Genomic DNA, 21,304 nt, shown 5'->3' with positions numbered 1-21,304 from the left:
TAAATATAGAAATAGTTTGCAAACCATGGCATAGCTGAGTTTAAACACTGTGATATACCGATGATGTCTATTAGCCAGTAAAAACACTTCACCCGATTTCCTTTCCTCGTGACAGCAGTTGCAGCCTGGAATAGAAATGCGGTAGAAACGCAGGTCGATGCACGCCACGTCGCACAGCAATTCCTCGGGCGCTTAAAGATGCGTGACGGGGGCAGAGCGTGGCCCCTGGCCTGCGGTCCCCTGGGAGCTGTCCAAGGTGCTGAAATCCGTCCTCTGTCCAGTGACGTTGCGGCTTCCGCACTCTCATGAGTTCATGTATTCATTCTTTCATTTGTACACTTATAAAGAGATTCAGATAAACAGATCTGCCAGATGGTTGATTACCATAGAATAAAGTGAAGTTTTACTCAAGGTTGTCTAATTGTTTGAAGGGCTTTGATTCGTATAACGTTTGTTTATAATTACACATTTGCTCCTTTGCTCCTCCATATATTTATTCATGTCACAGTAAGTCTATAGCCAGTTGTAGATGTTCAAGATGCATTTTTAATGTAAAAATAAAGAGAAATTGGCAATAAAGTGCGAAGGCTGTGCCCCTTTCAATATTTGAATGTACTTGACTTTGTTCATGTCAAACTTGACTTACAATATGTTAAGACATCATTATGATTATTTTGCTACTCTGTCGTACTCACAGAATCTCATCGACAACATCAAATAAAGTTCAAAGGTGTCCACACTTTCATGGAAAAAAATTGTGAAGTGAATGATGGATGAACTGCTCTGTGGGTTCATAAATAAAAAGTGGACGTTTCCGAGAAAGAAAAAGAAACACTCCTCTTCTCCTCTCTGGTGACTACTTCAGCTTTTCTTTTTTTTTTTATCGCCTGTCTCTCCACATGAGACAGCAGCTGCAAGCAGCTGAAAAGCGCTCTTATTAATTGTCTTTTGTCATGCGTAATTGCCACACTTTGAATGCTCGTCGAGGACTGACGTCTTTGGAGTGGTCTTGTTTTTTCCATACATTTGTAGGCATGGTTACGTTGTTTCTCAATTTACATCCTTCACTCTCTCGCTGGGCTTATTTTATGCATTTTGTTTCACGTTATAGGTGCGATCTGGAGGCTTTTTCTGTGCGGATGTGACAGTTTAAAGGGAAAGAAGAGCGATTCCACCTGGGCACATTGATCGACCCTCAAAACGTTCTTCAGTCCACTATAGCGGCCTTACAGTCCGAGGTCACGTCCTGGGACTGAAAAGGGGCTAAGGAGCGGGGGTGGGAGTAGGGGGTGGAGGGTGGGGTCTTTCTCAAAACTGCGGCCATTCAATTCATGGTCTCTTTAAATGCTGCACTGGTCTTTTACACCTGCGAGGGAACTCTAATTCGATTAATAGGAACTTCAATATATATTCATTAGATGGCTTTCCCCCAATAATATATGATCACCAGCGGGATGTGAAAGGGGACAATTTATTCCCTCCCTGAATGGGCCTGCGTGGGACCAAAACTTCACCTGCTTCCCCTCTCAATTAGGAATGTATCCCAAACTCTGACAGAAACGAGTTAAATTAGGCGTCAGCTAATTTCCAGTGGCCCCTCCTACATAATCCCTCCTCGGACTCTTTCCATTTGAGCCTACCTCCCCCTTAATTCACCACAAGTTGAAAGGTTCAAATAGTGCCTAATGAAACAGTGACTAAATCGTTCTGTGTCGCTCGGAGGAACCCTGTAGCTGTCTCTCAAAGCTCTCTGAGCACACAGCCGTCGGGGGTCTCGGGCTAAATGCCGGTCCCAAGGCAGGACAATCTAACCTGTCAAAGCCTTTGCCCACTTCTATATATCCTTGTTCTGAGGTTTCAAGCAGTAGCAGCATAATCAACCGACGTGGGACCGAAAACGCAATTAAACTCGCTTTGGACAACCAAAATCTTTTCAAAAGTGAACATTAATGGACTATTGGCTGCTCCCCGGGGGCATTATTGGGTACCCTTTTGTGGTCAGATCTGAGGAGAAATTACAGCGACACTTTCACCATGCTTGCTTCATCCATGTCTAAATAGGTGGCTTGAATTGAGATCAGCAACTCAATCATGTTTTAAATCATGTACGTTAAGGTTCAAACACATCATCACCGGCAGTGCATGGTCAGCTTATTGTTTTTTTTTTAAAAAAAAAGTTAAGTCACTTTACGATGTGTATTGAGGCAAACCTGCTTCTGTTTAGACCGCTGTCCAGATAAAATACAAACTGTGCATAACAAACCTAAATCAATGTGTAATCTTGCAAACACATATACGAAGTGATGCACTTTACTTCGCTGTATCACAAGTTCTCTACTGGGGAAGATGTAGTCGTTTTGACATTCGATATAATCAAATGATGCCGTTTGATAAAATAAATACGCAAAATATAAAGACAACAGAAAAGCGGTGGAAATGCATCCACATGGAACATTTTAATTGCTTGGCGCATTTTAATAAAATTACAGTGTTTATGCTCTTTTAATTTTTTTTTAAACACATCCTACAGAGTTTTCAAAAAATATTTTTTGACGTTTCGCACACGAACACTGACTACCAGATATTACAGTGGATTTCTTTGTGGCAACTAGTTGTTTATTACAATAAATACACATATACATAGTTTACAAATCGCTGCGTACAAGTTCCAGGTTTACAGATGAGACATACAGTATATTTGACTGATATATTTTCTAAGGGCATTATTTACCACACTGTCACTGATAATAAGAGGATATCCGTCAAAAATTGAAAACATATAGTAGAGAGGGGATCCCTAAAAAACCAGTTTCTCACACAGTAGATCACGTTTCCAAGTATTTCACAAGCATGTATTCACATTTTTATTTTGACTGAACAGCAGGATAGACGATTTTTAAGTGTTCTTCACGGGGTTCATGCGGGGAATTTTAGGGTCAGAGGATGCGTGATGCCCATGCCCATATTCATCAATGTGGAGTGAGTGCCAGCAGTAGAGCCTGAAAAGTCGAGCTGACATCAGATGGGAGACACCTCCTTCTCCCCAGAAGCAGAGGCCGGAGACAGAGACTCCTCGTCCTCTGACCTTGAGTAGTCTGTGTGGCCGGTTGTGCACTTGCAACCGCTGTGCGCGCTCCTCTGGGTGGCTTTCCCCTCCTTCTTGTGCTTCACTCTGCGGTTCTGAAACCAGATCTTCACCTGTTTCTCTGACAGGTTCAAATACGTGGCGATCTCTATTCTTCTGAGCCTAGAAAGATACATGTTCGTGGAAAACTCCCTTTCAAGTTCCAAAAGTTGTGTGCTGGTGAAAGCTGTGCGCATCCTTTTGCCATTCTGTATGTGGTTATTCTCGGAGGCGCCTGTTGGGGGGAAGAAAAAAAACATTTTTCGTCAGATGTTAAGGTTTAACTTCTCATGTTTCAGTTCTAGATTAAACAGGACTCAAGCAAAAAGATTTGAGCAAAACTAATCATGCGCAACACTGTAATAACGAAATAAAACGTTACATATATATATCCTGAAACTGCAACAAAAACTGTTGTCAGAAGTCATTAAAGTAAGAAGCTGAGGATGCAGCCAACAGGTGCTTACCAAGAGAAAGACAATGATATCTCCTGGGATCTGTGACGCTGAATGTGGGCGTGCAGACAGGTGTATGTCCAGGATGCGCGAGTGCAGAGGACTGCTGATGTGCTATCCTCTGACAGTACTGCGCCTCCGCTCCGGGAAACTGACTCTTCAGCATGGGAATCCCGCTTCGCGAGGAGTGGATGTGCGACGTGACGCACAGCGGGCACACACAGAAAGTCCCATTTTTCCTGGACGGGCACACCGGAGCGGTGACCGTCATCACGCTCGGGGAGTGCATGCTGATGGGAATAAGGAAGTCCTGTCCCGGGTGCTCTGCGGGTCCTGGTCGCACCGTATCCTTGATTATTAAAGAATCGACGTAGAAAGACCTCGACATGTCTGCACCGTTGAGAATAAGTGATCCCTCTTGTGCACAAGATGATAGCTGTTTCTCATCTGAGCCCCTCGGGAACTCCAAAGGTGCTTTATGTTTGATGGTTCAACAAAAGGGACTCCGAAGAGGGTTGGCCCTGCAGCGTCACCCACGTGCGCACCCGGCTCCAAGGGTTTATACTGTCAGTGACCCAAACCACGTGATGTCTCTCTTGGCCTCCAATCACAACTTGCAGATTTACTCCTTTTATTTTGAATAGACAGAGAGAGAGGGAGAAAAAAAAAACGCCAAACTTGTCTTTATGTCATACAAACTAAAATATAGATTTTCGAGGGAAAATATGCAAAACTAATCTTTGGCATAATTTAGCAGACCCTGAAAACTGTCAAAAATGAAAACAACAAGAAAAACACAAAAAAGTAAACACACACATCCGTACAAAATGATTTACACAGAATTACATAATTTACCCCCAAAGACATATAGCTTAAAATTAAATAAATTGTTGTAGAAAAAGATGCGTAGGCTACTGGCTCTTGAAAAGTTGTTGATAATACTTTAAATGCGCCCCACAAACATGAACAATTAAGAAATATCATTTTGTCAACTTATGCTGAACTCCTAGATCAGGTACAACAGATTTACCCCTGAAATCAGAATCCAATTAATCAGAATGAGCAAAAAAGCTGAACGATAGACTGTTCAGACATATGCTTGAATAAACACTTACTTTGTATGTATTTCCAGATAAATACGATTGAATGAATAGTTCACGCGACCATAAGCACTAATTGGTTTGCAGCCTAATCAGAGCTGCTTTGAATCCGCCTGGTCTAGGTTTCACTTCCAGCAATTAAAGAATTATGAACTCATGGAGAGTCTGGGCCGCAGTTATTTGACGGCGATTAGGATTCAATTAGAAAGTGTTTATAATGGTCGGTCTGTGCGGGGGTAAACAGGCAGCTATTTCAGAAATGCGCTAATCCCCCACCTTGTGACAATAATTAGCGAGTTTGATCCCCGGGCGGGTCACCGGTAGGTTTAGCTTCTGCTTTCATCTGCCAAGTAGCGCCTCGGACCTTCAGAGGCGAGCCGTCAGTGGATTTATGGTGCAGACGTTTCACATCCAACACAACATGAGTAATTTTCTATGAGGCAAAAAAATAAAATAAAATAGAATAAAATAAAATAAAATAAAGCAGGTGGCAAAGCAGGTGGCAAAGCTACATCGGCATCGGCCGATGTAGATTTAAATTGTAAAACATCTAATTCAGTATAACTTACAGTTTTCATTTTGTCCACTATATATATTTTTTTTAAAAAGGATGCCCGAATAAACACCAAGCGGGAATAACAAATAGGGAATAGACGCACGTATTGAACTGAGATATAATGTACCCCATGTAAGAATTAGAAAGTCTTTAAAATCCAACCTTAATAAACAGCCACGTCTGTCACGCAGACAATAATTGCTCTAATAAAGTGAAGTCATCGTTCGACGGGGACGATGCTCACTTGTTATGGTACAGATAACAGTCCAAAACCAGAAAGAAGAATAGAGAGAGGAGGGAGGGAGGGAGGGAGAGGAGGCAAGCCAAGCCAAGCGGAATGATGCGTGGCGCGCGCCCTCATCACACCATGCGGGGTCTAATATTATTTTTCCATAATTCTGCACGATAAAATTTCATTGTCTATTAAGTAATCCCACAAATGAGATCCTTTATGAGGCTATAATGAGGCCTAATTGCCGGGACTAGTGGAGCCACGTGGAAGGATTTAGGAAGCATTAAGCCGTCGGGTACTGAGCACAGGCTGTTACCTAGCCATTACTTTCATAATTCAAGGAGAAAATTAGTCCATTTAAGGGAAAAATCCTTTGATTCCCTTTATTCTGCTCGAGGTGACAGGGCTGCAGTTTTTTCTCCCTCTCCGCTTCAGTTAAGAAGCCAGGCGCAGCAAAAAGAGACTGGTGCATTATTACTCACTGTTTAAATGTTAGATTAAATAGAGGAGAGAATTGCAGAAAAGCATAAAAGTCCCCAGGCCCCCCCACTTCACTGGCTACTTCTTTCTCTTGAGCATCATGCGCCTTTTACTTTATGGTGCAGCAGTTACCCTCCACTGTTCAACTTCCTTTCAGCTCATGTTGATGGGGCAATTAATCACGGCCTATTCAATAACATGGAAATTTAATTTACATGGGGGATCTTGTTTTTCTTTTTTTTTCTCTTCTTCTTCTTTAGAAGTTGGTGCAAGTTTATTTTCTATGGTCAACACAAAATGTCAAGTGTGGTGCAGGTGCACCAAAATGATGCAGTCTGTGAGAGCATGCACATGCAAGGGGTGTGCTATTATTGTTGTTGTGGTGAGCCAAGATTGTTTATACACTCACATTTTGGGGATCTAACATCATTGTGGGAGCAAGCAACAAGTGCCCCTCAGAGAAATTAACACATTTTAAAATCTAAACACAGAGACTCAGTTTAAGGATATGCTGATAAGAGTTGGATCTATCTCCCTATCAATCGATAAAATCTGTGTATTAGGATATGTAAGCAGGGAATGAAGATCTGAGGGCTAGTGCAGAGTTACACTCCATTCATCATTGCTCAAGGGAAGATGGGATTGATACTGTGTTATGAATGAAGGTGTGATGAAACATTGACGGAAAAAAGAAGAAAGTGCCAGGAAGATGAAGCTTATTGTTGATAAACTTATGCTGGAAAGGACACATGAATATATTGAACTCGGACTGGGTTTAGCCAGGAGACAACTGTAGTAAGTAAATGACCTGTCCTGAACAAACATGAAAACAGAGAGAGAGAGAGAGAGAGAGAGAGAGAGAGAGAGAGAGAGAGAGAGAGAGAGAGTGTGTGTGTGTGTGTCTGTGTGTGCATCCAGCCCCGCCCCATAGTAAAATTACACACAAACTTGTTAAAGTGCACTGCTAAAGTCCCCCCTCTCTCATTCACATCGCATCCCATGCCATATTATACCGTGAAGAAGTCCATTAATGTTTTGTTGAACAAGCGTCATTAACTTGTATCAACGCCTTTTTACAAACCTTGCATTGTTGTGCAGGGCCAGTCTGCAGCCCATCTTGGCCAATACAGTGGATGATTTGCCCCTTTATTAGTTTCCAGGCAACAGATTCTGAATACCAAAACTCAAAAGGAAACACTCTGGTCCTCCATATAGGTCTCAGTGGCTGATGGGGGGAAATGAACAATGATCCTGTGGACAACATAATGCCATGCAATGACTTTTCATTAACAATTATCTGCTTGATGTGAATAGCAGCTGCAGTGGCTACTCTCCATCCCATGGTCTTCAGAAAAAAAAGGGGAGCAGGGAAGAGAAAGAGGCTTGCCATTGAATGGTGTCCTGCAGGAGTTGGGGGGTTCGTGGTCTCTATGAATGTGGAATCTAATTTATATCTTGGTGAATAATTAGGTTTCTATGCAAAAATGACTTGGAAATAATTACATGTTAAGATGCCGTGACAACTTATAAACAAAGCAAGGCAATGCCTTTTAATGTGGCTCACCAGGAGTTTTGGAGCTTTTTCAAATCTCTGGTGAAGATCAATAAACTTATTAAACTTGAATTTCAGTGGAGAACAAAATGGATCAGGAAGTTGATGCACTAGCTGCATCAGAAGATTGTTATGGAACAGGCTAATCCATGAAAATATCTACAAACCATTCCCGAGATTGGAAAGAGACAACATTATTAAGGAGCCTGGCCCTCAGCCCAATAGAAAAGAAAAGTGACAGCCTCAGTGTAAGAAGAGGCTGCAGAACAAAGCCAGCGAGAGCCCTGTTGATGGCCTATAGAGAAGTCCTGCACCAGGCTCCCTCTAATTAGGGAGACGCTTCTCAGTCTCACAGAGCCGCCCAGACCAGACACTCCAGACTGAAGTGTGCCTCTGCACCAACGAGTGCGTCTGGATGTCCACACTCCACTGCGGCCTGTGTGCGAGTCTGTGCTTCTAGCCACACACAATTAAGGAGTCTCGAAAATGAGATAAACACCGACTGATAGTGACGCTGATCACGCTTAAGTTCCCAGAGAAATGTCTTTATTAAAGCTTCTTGTCAGAGCTCTGATTCGTCCCTCTGCCTGCTCTGTTGTTTCCAAAAGACTAAGCAAATGCCATTAGAGAGACTGCACAGAACAAGCCCTTATTTCAATCTTTTCTTGCTTCAGTTGTCAAATAGTCTTGAGTTTCAGTCCATATTGTAATAGGAAGCTCTTCTATTGTTGGTCACTTTGTGGCACATTGCCATAGTGCAGGGCTTTCGCTTTATCAGAGGCGAGGGCTCATTACTGAGCCTCTCACTGGTTTCCACGAAGATCAAGATGCTGTTTCATCTTCGTTAATGAGTGAGCTTTTAACAAAATTATTGAGGTTCTGAGTGATGCCTTGAGAGTGCGGCAAACAACACGCTTTCGTACACAACATTTCGTTATTAGATTTGCAAATTTAAAGCAGTTGGGGCTTGCATGATGCACAGCCATCAGCACTGCTTTCAGTAGCTTTTATATAACCCAGAGATGCTCTCACTCCTCCTCTGCACATGGCAGAGAGCTCCTGACTCCCAGTGAAACCTCAACCAGGAAAAGTCTCACCGAGTGAATGACAGGAGTCCCTCCACCCAGTCACCAGGACCGGTCTCTCCCTCAGTTTAAAGAAGGTGATATTGTAGCCTCTTTTTCTCCGCTTTGAAAGGGGAAAACCCTGGGATTGAGCTTGTGTGCTGGAGCGGAAGCAGACTGGAATGTGTGTCCAGGCTGCGTCTTTTGTCGTTGGCCAAGGCCATGAATAGACATCGTCTGCAATCTCTCTGTCCTCTGTTTATCGGACTGTGAAGAAACAAACAAAACTCTTTCATCTGCATGTTGTCTGCACCTTATACCTCTCACTCACTTTCACGCAAGTCGGATCTTGATGTTTGAACCGCTCAAATTATTCCACTCCCTGGATTACGTCATCAGTCTCATCAGCGTGAAAGAGAGGAACCTGTAGCAGTTTGGCTCTAATTAGCATCCTGTGTCTGATGCCAGTCTCCTTGTTTTCTGCTCATTTCTCACTCGTAAGGCATGTGGAGGTTTACACATTGATTCTGTTTTTACAATGAGGACCAATTCTGATTTACATTTTCTGCTTGTCCCGAAAAATATATATTGATCTGGAAACGTGTCACTTTGAGTAGACTCTGTCATTATGTTGATTTTTATTTTTGCCCCTTAGCGTCTATCAGGCAGCTTGTCGCTTCTGCCTTTCCTCAGCATTTGAGGTCACAGTGATGCTTTCACACAAACTAATTCCTAATGGAAGTGATGGTCACATTTATCCCTCTGTTATGCACATATTGTAACATTTGTGGAAGTTTGAAAGAAAGCTGAGCGCGTGTCAGGCTCTATCAAGAGCTTTATTGTTCTCATTTATACGATGAAAAACATCACCCTGATCCCTTAGTTGATTTTTTCTTCTTTTGTCCCTTTTCTAGCTGTTGATCAGGAATGATCTACGTGGTAGGGTTAAGGACCGGTACAGACCAGCAGTTTCATATATATAAGACAGAAGCTTACTGATCCCAATGAAAGCAGTTTTGCTGTCTAACCGTTTCAGACAACTTTCAGTTTTTAATTGTTATGTTAAATACCTTGTGTACAGCTGGCGTAGCAAACACTTTGCACTGTAAAATATAAGCTTGTCAATGGATGCCTGCTGCAGTTTCTCCAGAATATTTAGAATTGTGGTTTTGTGGGATATTGTTGCTCCATAGTACTAAATGTAATTAGATGGATGATCTGATCACATTGAGGTCACTGACTTTAAATAAAGGAGGGTTAATGAAGAATAAAGACTTGTAATGGAACCATGCTGACAACAATCTAATAAAGAAAATCATCATAATAATTGCACAGGGTCTGCATGATATTGTAATGGTTCGTTCTGTTGCACACACTCTGAGTCTGAGTGGAGTTGGGTTCTTTCCATGTGGAGTTTTGTTCTTCCTGTAAGAGCACAGGCTTTCTCCAGGTACTCACCCTGAATTATCCGTAAGTGAGAATGTGAGTGTGTGAGTCTGTCTGTGTTTTCCCTGTGATGATCTGATGACCTGTCCCGTGTGACCCCTGCCTTCACTCAGAGTCAGCTAAGATTTCCTCAACCCCTTCATTAATGAGCCCTTAATTGCATAAAACAGTGCAACAGATGGATGGATGTAAATGATCATTGAATTACAGCAATGCTACAATTACAACAAATGCTACATTAATAATGCTATTTATTATTATTCCTACAATTAACATTTATTGCGCCATTTATCTATGCAGAGCGATCACCAACATTTTGGGGCAGCTATGTTTGAAGTAGTTTTTAGAGTAACAAGCTTATACGTTTTCACAGAGCACACTCAAAAGAAGCTTTTCTTTTCCTTTTTTTTTGTAATTCTTTCCAACAGTTTAATAGCAGAGAACCTAATAAAGTGTTTCAAGCCGAGCAGAGCTTCTTATACAACAGGCAGCTAATTGTTTGCTCGGTAGTTTGGAACATCACATGAGAAAAGGCTGGAGTCTTTGGTGGGCAGCTGGATCCAACTTCTGCCTCTGTGAGTCATCGGCAACAGTAGCGGCCGCGCTGAGCCGACATGTATGGAACAAAGCCCCAGATCTCTGCCATGTGTTATAAAATTTGCAGTTTTTACAAATGTCTCTTCAACATTTCAAGTGCAAGTAGAAATATTTTCAACAAGGATTTATGGTTTTTGAAATTTGAAATAATTTAAATTACCATGCAAATTTACACATTTTATGTTTTTCTGGAAAACAGAATAAGAATAAAATAAGCACTTTGTTTGGTCTTTTCATTACTGACAGGAGGATGTCTGAAAGTAAACGTAGGCAGTCAGCAAATATTTAACAAATCAGGTATGCTGAAGAACTGTTTAAAATGTGATCAAGTTTATTTGACTTTTAATTCACCTGTTCATTAATGCTTCTATATAACAAACGTTTCACCTTATTTTTTTTACCTTTTTTGAAATAAAATTAAAATATATGATTGAAATGATTTGCATGGGAGTTGTGCAAAAATGACTAAACACTTTCGAATATATTTGTGTTGGCTCAGCACGATTTGAAAATTATTACACTGAAAAAATAGGTTTGTGCAAACTAAGCACAGCAAAATTGGAGACTTGCTAATTATATAAAACTGGTTACTAAAAAAAAAAAGTGATGGTAGATGTAGTACCTGAAAAATAAATACTTTTTAAACGTAATTGGAGCAAGCTGAAAAAAATAAGCAAACCAACAACTAGGTGTAGTCACACAAGCCCTGCACTGAGGTGCATTTTGACTCAGCTTGTCAAAAAAAAAAAAAAAAAATGAACGTACAAAAAGTGAAAGTGATGAAAAGATGTTGGAATGTGAGAAAACAATCAAACACTCAGATTAACATCGTTGCACAATCAGTTGAAACCTATTCTGAAAAAAAAGAGAAGAAAAGGTTCCTGTCACTATTCTCCCGTCACCCATCTATCTCTTTTGAAGCAAATTAATTTATCTAAGTTGAGCAATCTTATCTTATTTTTATTTTTTTCACTGTGTGCATTTCCAAGTGCGGAGTCTATCTAGACACCCAAGGTCAGGGCCAAGAGCTCCTGTCTGCATCATCCCAGCTCTGTGCCAGCCAGATAAATGGAGAGAGTGTTTGTAAGCTGTCTGAGCTTTTTGTGTTAGCACAGAGTCACAACTTTGAATGGGGTCGAGGGGGAGTTTCGGGGCAGTGAACTAAGATTTGTATGCAGACTACATCGTTTAACTGCCCCCCTGGTCCACTCTGTGTCCTCTCACCTGCCTGCTGCAGTAAATCATAGAGCTATCAAGTGAAGCGTGTTGATGGGCCTGCACGTGCAAGAGCTTTGCTGCACCTGTCCCGCCAGTGCGTGTGCACGCATGTGTGTAGTAAAAAAGCAAAGAAAAGTCTTTGCTTTCTGTGTTTCTATGGATGTTTACCTCTCCGCATTCACCACCTCAGTCTTCTTGCACGCCTGAGGGTCGGCGATAAGAGATTTTGGACATCTGCCTAATGGTTTTGGGGCAATGGGTATGAATGATTGTGTATGCACGTGCACAGTTCTCTGTGTTGGCAGTACAGATTGAAATAGAGGTAGCTGGGTGTCAAACAGGAGGTCTGCAGATGCCGGTCCGGCTGAGAGCTGCAAGGTCCCCTCCTTTTGACAGAGTATCCATTCAGAGTCAATGAGCTGGGTCAAAGCCTGCACGTCAGGCCGCGGCTCGGCCTAGCACTGGGGCGGTCCAAGAGGTCAGCCTTATTCACATGGTGCTGTCATGCAAATGAATCCACCCACGCTTAAACAACTCTTGGAATTTTTTTATGTCAGTTCCGTGGCCTTTTTTCATCCATTTCTCCCCTTTTTTCCTCCACTTTCCTCACTCCCTCTCTCCTCTCCAAATCTCTCTCCCATGTATTCACAAAGTCATTGACGAGACATTCAAAGCTTTTTAAATTGGCCAGCTTCATTGTGCCCACACTAAAGTAGGGGGGAATGGAGAGAGGGAGAGTGTAAAGAGGAGTGCGCCTAAATATACTCCGCTCTGAAAGTAGTTAGATCATGTTCTTTTCATGGTCCGATTAGAATCAAATCGATCCCCCGCCCCTCCTGACACTCCATGGTTTGAAGAGGAGCGGCCAAACAAAGATGTCTTGGCTTAGACGGGGCCAATGAATGACCAAACCTGAATGCTAAACACTCTCTAAAAAGTCTCATTCTGGAACGTGACAATACCCAAGAGAGTAAATTTGTTTTAAGTGTGAGAGAGAGATGTTTGTGTGAGTGAAAAAAAGATATCTCTACAGTGATAATACTGTAGGAGCATCTTTGAATGAGTCCTGATCTGCATATAAATCAGGAAAACACTCAAACTTTGGTGGAGGATCATCTCTGAAAAAGACTTGAAGCCTCATGATGACAAAAGACAAAATTTCGCACAAAGGGACTCAACAGAGAGGTATCTTTTAATCAGTATGCATTTTTGTGCTGTCCATGATAAGTTTTCTGGTGGAGCGAGGTTATGAATACAAGTATACAGAATCAGGTCAGAGTGAGAAGGCTGTTGGACTGACGTGAGGAGGTTGATGACACTGAAAATGACCGCCGGTCACTGTGCAGACTGCAGAGCAGAGGGGGGACGGAGGGAGGGAGGCCCTGACACTGAGGACTCCCGTTTGCACCTGCAGCAGTCCAAATCTCTGCATGTTCTTCCACTGACTCTCAAAATTGTGATTGTATAGCCTTATGCACATGAGCTAATAAAAAATAAAAAGTTGCAAAGAATTTTCATTGTTTTCTATTGATTACATTTTAAAACACTACAGCATTGGAGTTTCTGACAGTTAAGATGCTTTTGCCATTCAATGCATTGTAAGCATTTTTTACCCACAGTTAACATAATTTACAGACAGAAATTTACAGTCAAAACACTATGCAAAAAATGTGCTGTAATTCACAGTAAGTTGCTGTAAAAGTGTTTTACAGAAATATAAAAAAGAAGTCATTTAATTGAGGACAGTTATGCGATGATTCAAGTCTTGATTTAAGAGAAATTATCTGAAATCAAGAAAATGTTCACTTGTTCTATTGGCAGACTTTTAAACTAATGTCAAAGTAAAAGTATCTCGGTTTAAGAAAAAAAAATCTGTCAATAGAACAAGTGAAAGTTTTCTTGATTTCAGAAAATTTCTCTTAAATCAAGCCTTTCTATCTTGATGAAATATAATATTTAAGTAAATTTATCTTATATCAAGTAAAATGAGACATTTTCAATCAAAACAAATTTTAAAAAAACTTGCTCAGATTTGGAGTTTTTGCAGATTGATTTTAGTCAGGAATATTTATCACATGCCATATCTTTTTTCCTTTAACGAATTGATTTTTTACAGTATGTTAGTGAGGCTCAGTTTTTGGCTTCTTGTTCAAATCACAAAAAGTAAGACATTAAATAACAATTGTTCATTTCAAAGTTTTACATTTTCCGTTCACTCATGACAATCATCATCATTTTGCCTTAAGAGGCTGCAGTTATATAATGATGAAATTAACAAACTTGGAAGTTAATGTGAGTTAAACGTTAAACTTGAAGGCACTTTCACAAAATCAGGTCTCAAAACTTTTCACACTGTCAGCAACATTCACAGATTCACATACGACAGAGCTGCTCACCCACCATCAGGACCGCCCCGGAAGTTCAGTGGGCTGCCAGAGGAGAGTCAGAGTCAGAAATTTCCTTACTAACCCTTATTAACAGAGAACACCAGCTCCTCCACAGGTGTATGACCTGCACAGCATCAGTCTCTTAGTACCAATCACAAGGGTAAAATGAAGTCTGAATGTTTCTCATAACTCAGCAATGCTTAACAAACAATTTATATAATGCAAATGAGGTAAAACAAGGCTAAACCGTCTTTAAAAGGAGTAGTAATCGTGTTAAAATCTCCAAACCCCTGAATAATGACATGAGTATATGCATGTAACCTGGGATTTGCACACTAGAATTCAATTATTGGATACAGCACTGCAACTGTTAACTGTAAAAAAAGGTTTTCTTCCAGCTTCTACTAAAGTAACTTAAAAGTATATTCTTTTTAATCTTTCTTTTTTTTTAATGAATTAAACAATAAAGAGCCATAGCAGAAGTTATTGCTGCTTCTTTCAAGAAAACACTCAAACTGCAATCGCGCTGTAAAGCTGAATCTCCTCAACAAATCCAAATATGAATAATTCACAGATATTCTCAGTTTTCTGAGGAGAAATGGCCTTCTAAAGTAAAAGTCTTGTCTCATGCACACAGGCTTTACTCATCCACTGACATTCAAATGAATCAGAAGCCTGCATAGTGTTTTCATGGTCTCAGATTCATGCAGGTCAGCTGAATATAGTTTAAAATGTTTGAACATTAGGCTTTTATTGAAATTTGACATGTTCGTTTCTAATCATCATCGTGTCAAATGCTGAAACTGAGAAAGTATGCCATACTTTAAAAGGGCTCATTGTTCCATTAACAATAGCAGTGGCTAACGATGCAACAATTCTGAACATGTGTTGGTCATCATCTTTAAGATGTCATGTCATTTGAAAACAGTATCAATCACAGTGCAATTGGTGGTAAAAGATGAAGGATTAAGCTGTTTTCCACGGCTTCTGAGCATCAGCTCTCACATTCTCTGAGCAAATTTCACCCTGCTGGTAATCTGAAGAAAATCTCTGTACACAAGGAGATTGTCAAAAACCAACGGTTGTGACCTTTGGGATTTAAAGCAGCACTGCATTAAAGACAGATATGATTGTGCAAATGAAATGCCTTGACTGATAAACAACTTTGAGAACCAGAGCCTGTGAACAGAGTTAATCACTGCATCAAGATATGCATAATACATATGAAACATGCAAGATATCGTCACTCAGGAATGAGCTGGTCAACTGAAGGATGGACTGAGATGAAGCAGAAAGTGGCCTGTCACAGTTGTCTGACACCAATCTTTATGTCCCATGGGCAAAAAAAAACAAAAAACAGGAAACACCTACATTGTTATCAGTTCATAATCAAAATACAGCATCTGAAATGGCAACACATATCTTTTCGTAATCTATAAAAGTTTCATGAACGCTCATCAATATTTGCAGGATTTATAGTTAAAGTCATGTACGTTTCAGATGAATTTATTATGAAGGTAATACGATGTGTAATAAAGCAAATCCTAGACTGACCTGTCCATAGCTTAGACTTGCATCCTTTGCAAACATATGAAAATGTTATGAAATACAATCTATTAGAGGACAGTCTTAACTGTTGACTGACTTAAGCTGAATATCAACCATAAATGCAAAATATAAAACATTTGAACAACATTCAGTTTAATTTCACAATATCCTGCTTGTTCTGGGAATAAAGCTTCACATAAGACAATATTTTAAAGATATTTTTCAGACAAAGATGAAAAAGATCTTAAAATAATCCCATAACAAGGAACAGTGCAGCATTGATGGTCATGTGTTTGGAGTACTCTGCTTTGAGTAAACATGTTGCTTCAGTACAGCTCGTGAACAAGTAGATGCTGTATACAGTTTATGATTTGACCAGGAAAGGAAGAAATAGATTGAGCAGCTCAAGGTGGAAACTGAAACATGTAGGTAAACATGAAACCTCCGCCCTCCTGTACTCACAGAGATTTTACGGCTCAGTCTGAGCTTTCAGCTGGACGCATTAAGTTGTTTGTGTTCTGAATCCTAAGAGCGGCCAAACAACTCTCTCGAGGTAGAGGCACCGACCGGTGGGACCACCCTGCAGCTGCCTCTCTCTCTCTCTCTCTCTCTCTCTCTCTCTCTCTCTCTCTCTCTCTCTCTCTCTCTCTCTCTCTCTCTCTCTCTCTCTCGCACACACACGCACACACGTACACACACAAACTTACACACTCACAGACACACACCTCATCCCTCCATTCCCTGTCCTATTCATCCTGCAGCTGCAGTCTTGTGCCCCTCTTTCTCACTCTGTCATACAAAGTTTCTCTCTCTCTCTCTCTCTCTCTCTCTCTCTCTCTCTCTCTCTCTCTCTCTCTCTATTTGTCCCTGAGACACAAAGATGGATGGAGAAGCTCCTGGAACGGGGGCTCACAATAGGTTGTGCCACAAGGTGAGCAGCCTCAGCTGCATACGGCCCAGTGCTGCCTTTTTTAGCTCCTGCGAGGCTCCTTACCCGACTGGAGTATGTGTGTATTAAGGGGGGTCTGAGCGGCACAGTATGGCAACAGATGCTTTTGTTCGGCCAAAAGTCTGAAAGGGGCCTTGGGTAGGGGGCTTAGCAGTGTCAGAGCACAGAGTCATTTTTCTCTCCTTTTTCTCTCACTCTGCCTCTCTTTCTTTGCGGCTCCCTCTCCCCAGCTGTGCCTGACGTGGCGGCTGAGCAAGAGGAAATGTGAGGGCAACGGCGTGATGGAATACGTAAGTGGGGCGCGCGGTTTTGGCCTGTTTTGTGGGCGACTTCATTAAAGGGTCGTTTATCTGGCCTGTGATCCCATTGTCCCGGGCCTTCTTTATCGGCCCCGGTGTGTCAGGGGGGCGTAATTGGCCGATTGGCCACGGTCTGCACATGCTGAGGTGATTTATAAAGCTGTGAATGGAGCTGACTCCTCTCCGGGCAGTGCTCCCTCTCCCATATAGGAGACACTGCACTGCAGAATAACACTGAATAAACGCAGAAGAAATGTGAAAAGGATGAAACGTCCCCAAAGCTCTTTGTGTGGGTGTGAAATCAGAGGCTTGAATAAAAGGGCTCTGGAATCACTCTTTCCCTTGTCATCTATTTTTTCCACCTTTATGCTCTTTCTGACTTTGTTGTTTCACCTCTTTAGACTCTCTTCTTCTCTGTGGTGCTCTCCCGCCTTTCATAGCTTTTTCATTCTCATTTCCTCTATATTTCATCCTATGAATTACGGTCAGGGCATAACCGACTTTTTACCTTGCCAACAAAGCCCGGGGTTATCGGTGAAGAAATGCTGAAAAAGCACAATAACGGATCAAACTAGACTCTTCTTATTTCCATAATTTGATACTTAGCAGTGTCAGGCAGCTGTTAAAAAATTGTAAAAAAAAAAACAACTGATTTTAAAGAAATACAACATTCAGACTGGAAGTTTTGAATAGATGTTGGGATTTGGATTTTGTGATTGCAGGTGGGACGCTGCGCCGGCTTTATGTGATACTGTGTGTGGTGAGGTTGGCTCTTAATGACCTCCTAATTAAAGCAGGCCCTCCTCTCAATGGGCTGATCATGTAGGGGAGGTCAGAGGTCATTTACAGGGCTGCTGGTGGCCAGAGTTCCTGCTCCATGCTAATTACCCCCAATATACAGAAATTAACACAACATGATAACTCTGACTGTGAAATTTTGGCAGCATAACTACTTGCTGCTTAAATCAGAAGTTGTCTACCTTACTGCAAAACTTAATTTTTTTTTAAATTTTTGTTTTGGTTATCAAAGAATTAATAATCCAGAGGTTCTTCTGTCTGAGCTCAAACAGACTTTCTTTCTCTAATTTTCATATTGTCCCTCAACAGATGAAACCCATGAGTTAATTAAAGTGTTACACGCAGTTGTTAGACAAGACAACTCAATCTTCACCAAGTGTTTGATGACATGCAAATAAAGTCTTAAAAAATACACCATTTGTGGGATGATTTAAAGCAAGACTCTAATTTTCCACCTGTTTATTTATCATAATTGAACATTAAACAGATAATTGCAGTATGTGTTGCACTGCAACAAATAGTTGCAACAATGAAGAAAAAAAGAAAACAGCCAACTTCAACTTCACTTGCCAACTTTCTTTAAGGCAAAACCAATTACAATAAATTGTCTAACTGAAAATTTCTAGCTAATTAATGCTGCTAAGGGTTTATCACACCTCAGTTTATACTGTCCAGAGTCCCCTGAAGTCCTGCCGGCGCCCATGTCCCCAGTCGAGCGACGGCCAGGCAAGGAGGTGGGGCCTGGCTCCGGTTAAATGTAGCTGATTGTGTGCTCATGAAAAAAGGAACAGTTTCTTCTGTGTTAATTTTCAATTTTGTTGCTGCCTGTGTCCCCAGCCTTTGTGTTCAATTCTTCTTCCCTCCCTAAACGGCACCACTACCCCTCTTTTTCTTTTCTTTTCACTGCTCCTCTCGTCAGGCCGTCTAGATTATGTTGCTAAGGAGATTTTTCTCTTTCTTTCTTTTTCTTAGTCTTTTCTTTTTTTAAGCTTTTTTCACTGTTTCCCATTGATTTGGTGTTAATGCGTTTTGAATGCCCCTTGGTGTGTGCCGAGCGCTGGGGGAGGAGCGGGAGGGTCTCACCGAGTGGAGGAATTTCAATCTGAAGCAGTTAGGTGGGGGTCCATGTGGGTTAAGGCCCAAAGAGAGGCACTCAAGTGAGAACTGAAGTGGGTTTGCAGAGCAGAGGAACCTCTCCTCTCGGCTGCTCCTCCTCCTCATCCCCTCTTTCTTATTCAGGGTCACTCCTTCATTGGCAGCCCACAGGTGCACTGTCAATCTTTCCTTTTCATATCCCAAAACTGGCCCATGAGTAAAACAAACATATTATTTCCTGAGAAATGAAAAGGAAAGAAACATGTGCAGCTGCTTGCAAAGCAAATTGTGTGCACGGTGTTGTTAAGGTCCATTCCATTTAACTGGAGCAGCGAGAAGGATGATCTTTCTTCTCATTTATTTAAAAAATACTTGCATTCATGGACCTTATTGCAGCCAAAGCCCAGAATTCTGTTGAATTATTTCCCTTTTAAACTGTTACTCAGCTCATCATCTCGTGCCAGCAATCAGTGCCAATGTGTAGCGTGTTCTTTATGAAGCAGAAATTCTGGGTTTGGAGATTGGGCAGGACAATGGGCATTCAGCCAGTTTGACTTTCATGCAGTCAGCTGGAACTTGCGTCCTGTTGCAGGCCTTTTGCCTCTTTATTAACCGTAACCACATTTGTTCCTGTGGAGTTTTGCAGAATAATCCAATGCTGATGTCCTAATCTGGTCTCAAGTTCACACCTCATAATATTAAAGCACTCAGGGCAGATGGCTTTCTTGGGACAATGTCAGCCTCTGCCATCATGCACCACTGGTTGAATCCTGTTTCCTTAATTAGTAGTTCACAACCATTTCAAGTTAAACTATGACTGCATACTTTACCGAAATCAAATGCATTGGTTATTTTACACTTTCACAGAGGAAAATGTGAGTTATTGCAATTATTATTATTATTGTTATTATTATTATTAATATTATTTCAGGGAAAGCAATTTGTGAGACTATTACACCTGGGAGAGAATCGAAGGATAAGCGTCATTGACAGTGTTGCATGGGAATGACTGTTTATTTCAGATTTGCAGCTGTGACATAAAACACTTTTCTTGAAAAAACACATAAGAACATTTTCTGCTGAGTTCTGCTTCATACATATTTACCAGGACAAGTGAAGTGACATTGTTTTCATTTAGTAACAGCTGCTATAAAAAGTTCTGTCTATGACAACAGGCAAATACAATGAACACAAGTGAGGCTTGCAAACACATTCTATGAAGAAAAAAAAAAAGAATTGCAATGAGTTTAAAGCTGAAACTAGAAACGTGTTTCAGATGTGAAGGGGTGGTGGAACACAAGTTCAAGTTCAGCATTCAGATAAAGTTTGTGGGCAGCGGCAATAAAAGCAGGATCAAAACTGTTTCAACCTTTATTTTGGAAGAAGCATGAAGGAGTCAGTCAGTTGACCTGTTCGACCTTGAAGAAATCTTCGGGTGCGGAGGTCCGAAATTTAAGATGAAGTGAATTTATATGTGAGCAATAGAGTTTCCTGACAGGAGCCCATTGAAAAGAAAGCAGGACGTGGGTGATGCGCTATCACTTGAACAACATGTGTCTGGTTTTTCTTTTTTGGGGGGACTGAAAAAAATGCAGCTTGAACGGGTGTTCTACTTTGTTTACCCAGTCTAATCTAACCTACACACACACACACACACACACACACAGATCTGTTGCTGCCCTGTAGCTGTGTGAGAAGTATCCCCTCATAATGACCTCTTCGAACGTTTCATCGACTCTGGTGTTTAAGTTAATTAGACAATCAGAGACTAGCCTCCAGCAGAGGCTGCTGTTCCCGGGACAGCTCTTGTGTTCAGCTGCAGCCTTTAGTGAGGCTGAGTGCAACCTTACAGACAGCAACACACACACACACACACACACACACACACACACACACACACACACACACACACACACACACAACCAACCATATATCAGCACTTGTGCAGGGCTTTCACGAATGTCTATGCTTGTGTGACCTGATTGAGTTGCTTCTTCTCTGACATGTCGTGTGTGTGTGTGTGTGTGTGTGTGTGTGCGTGTGTGCGTGCGTGCGTTCGTGCGTGCGTGTGTGCGAGCATGCACATCTTCCACATGCACACCTCATGAAATTCCTATTGCAACTGTAACAACCTGTGAAGACCAAGGTATTTTCCTTGGAGACAATTTTTATTTCAACTGGTCTATATTTTCACAATTTTGCAAATATCAACAAGCTAATAATGCTGAGTGTAGGCAAGTGTGCTTTGAAGGAGTCATTAATGCATCCATGCAGCAGCAGTGGATTTTATATAAAGCAGTGGGTGGAATCAACAAATGCAAAGTGATTAAAGGCAAGTTTGACATTTGTAGGCGACCTGCTCTATCAGATAAACCCTCTCCACCCTCAGATAATACAAATGAAA

The 21,304-nt window shown here is 41.3% G+C and overlaps 1 protein-coding gene across 1 annotated transcript; it reads right to left on the bottom strand.

Annotated features, from left to right (window-relative positions):
* Positions 1-2,975: 2,975 nt before the first annotated feature.
* gsx2 (GS homeobox 2) lies at positions 2,976-4,063 on the bottom strand. Its single transcript, XM_030083420.1, has 2 exons — positions 3,592-4,063; positions 2,976-3,359 (listed from the first exon to the last, which is right to left on the bottom strand). Exons 1-2 carry the CDS (start codon positions 3,965-3,967, stop codon positions 3,019-3,021), a joined length of 717 nt encoding a protein of 238 aa, XP_029939280.1. The 5' UTR covers positions 3,968-4,063; the 3' UTR covers positions 2,976-3,018.
* Between the last annotated feature and the right edge of the window lie 17,241 nt (positions 4,064-21,304).

Source organism: Salarias fasciatus, chromosome 23 (genome assembly GCF_902148845.1).
Source record: "Salarias fasciatus chromosome 23, fSalaFa1.1, whole genome shotgun sequence".
Taxonomy (NCBI): Eukaryota; Metazoa; Chordata; class Actinopteri; order Blenniiformes; family Blenniidae; genus Salarias; species Salarias fasciatus.
Note: the sequence above shows the minus strand (reverse complement) of the source record. Positions and strands in the feature narration are given on the sequence as shown.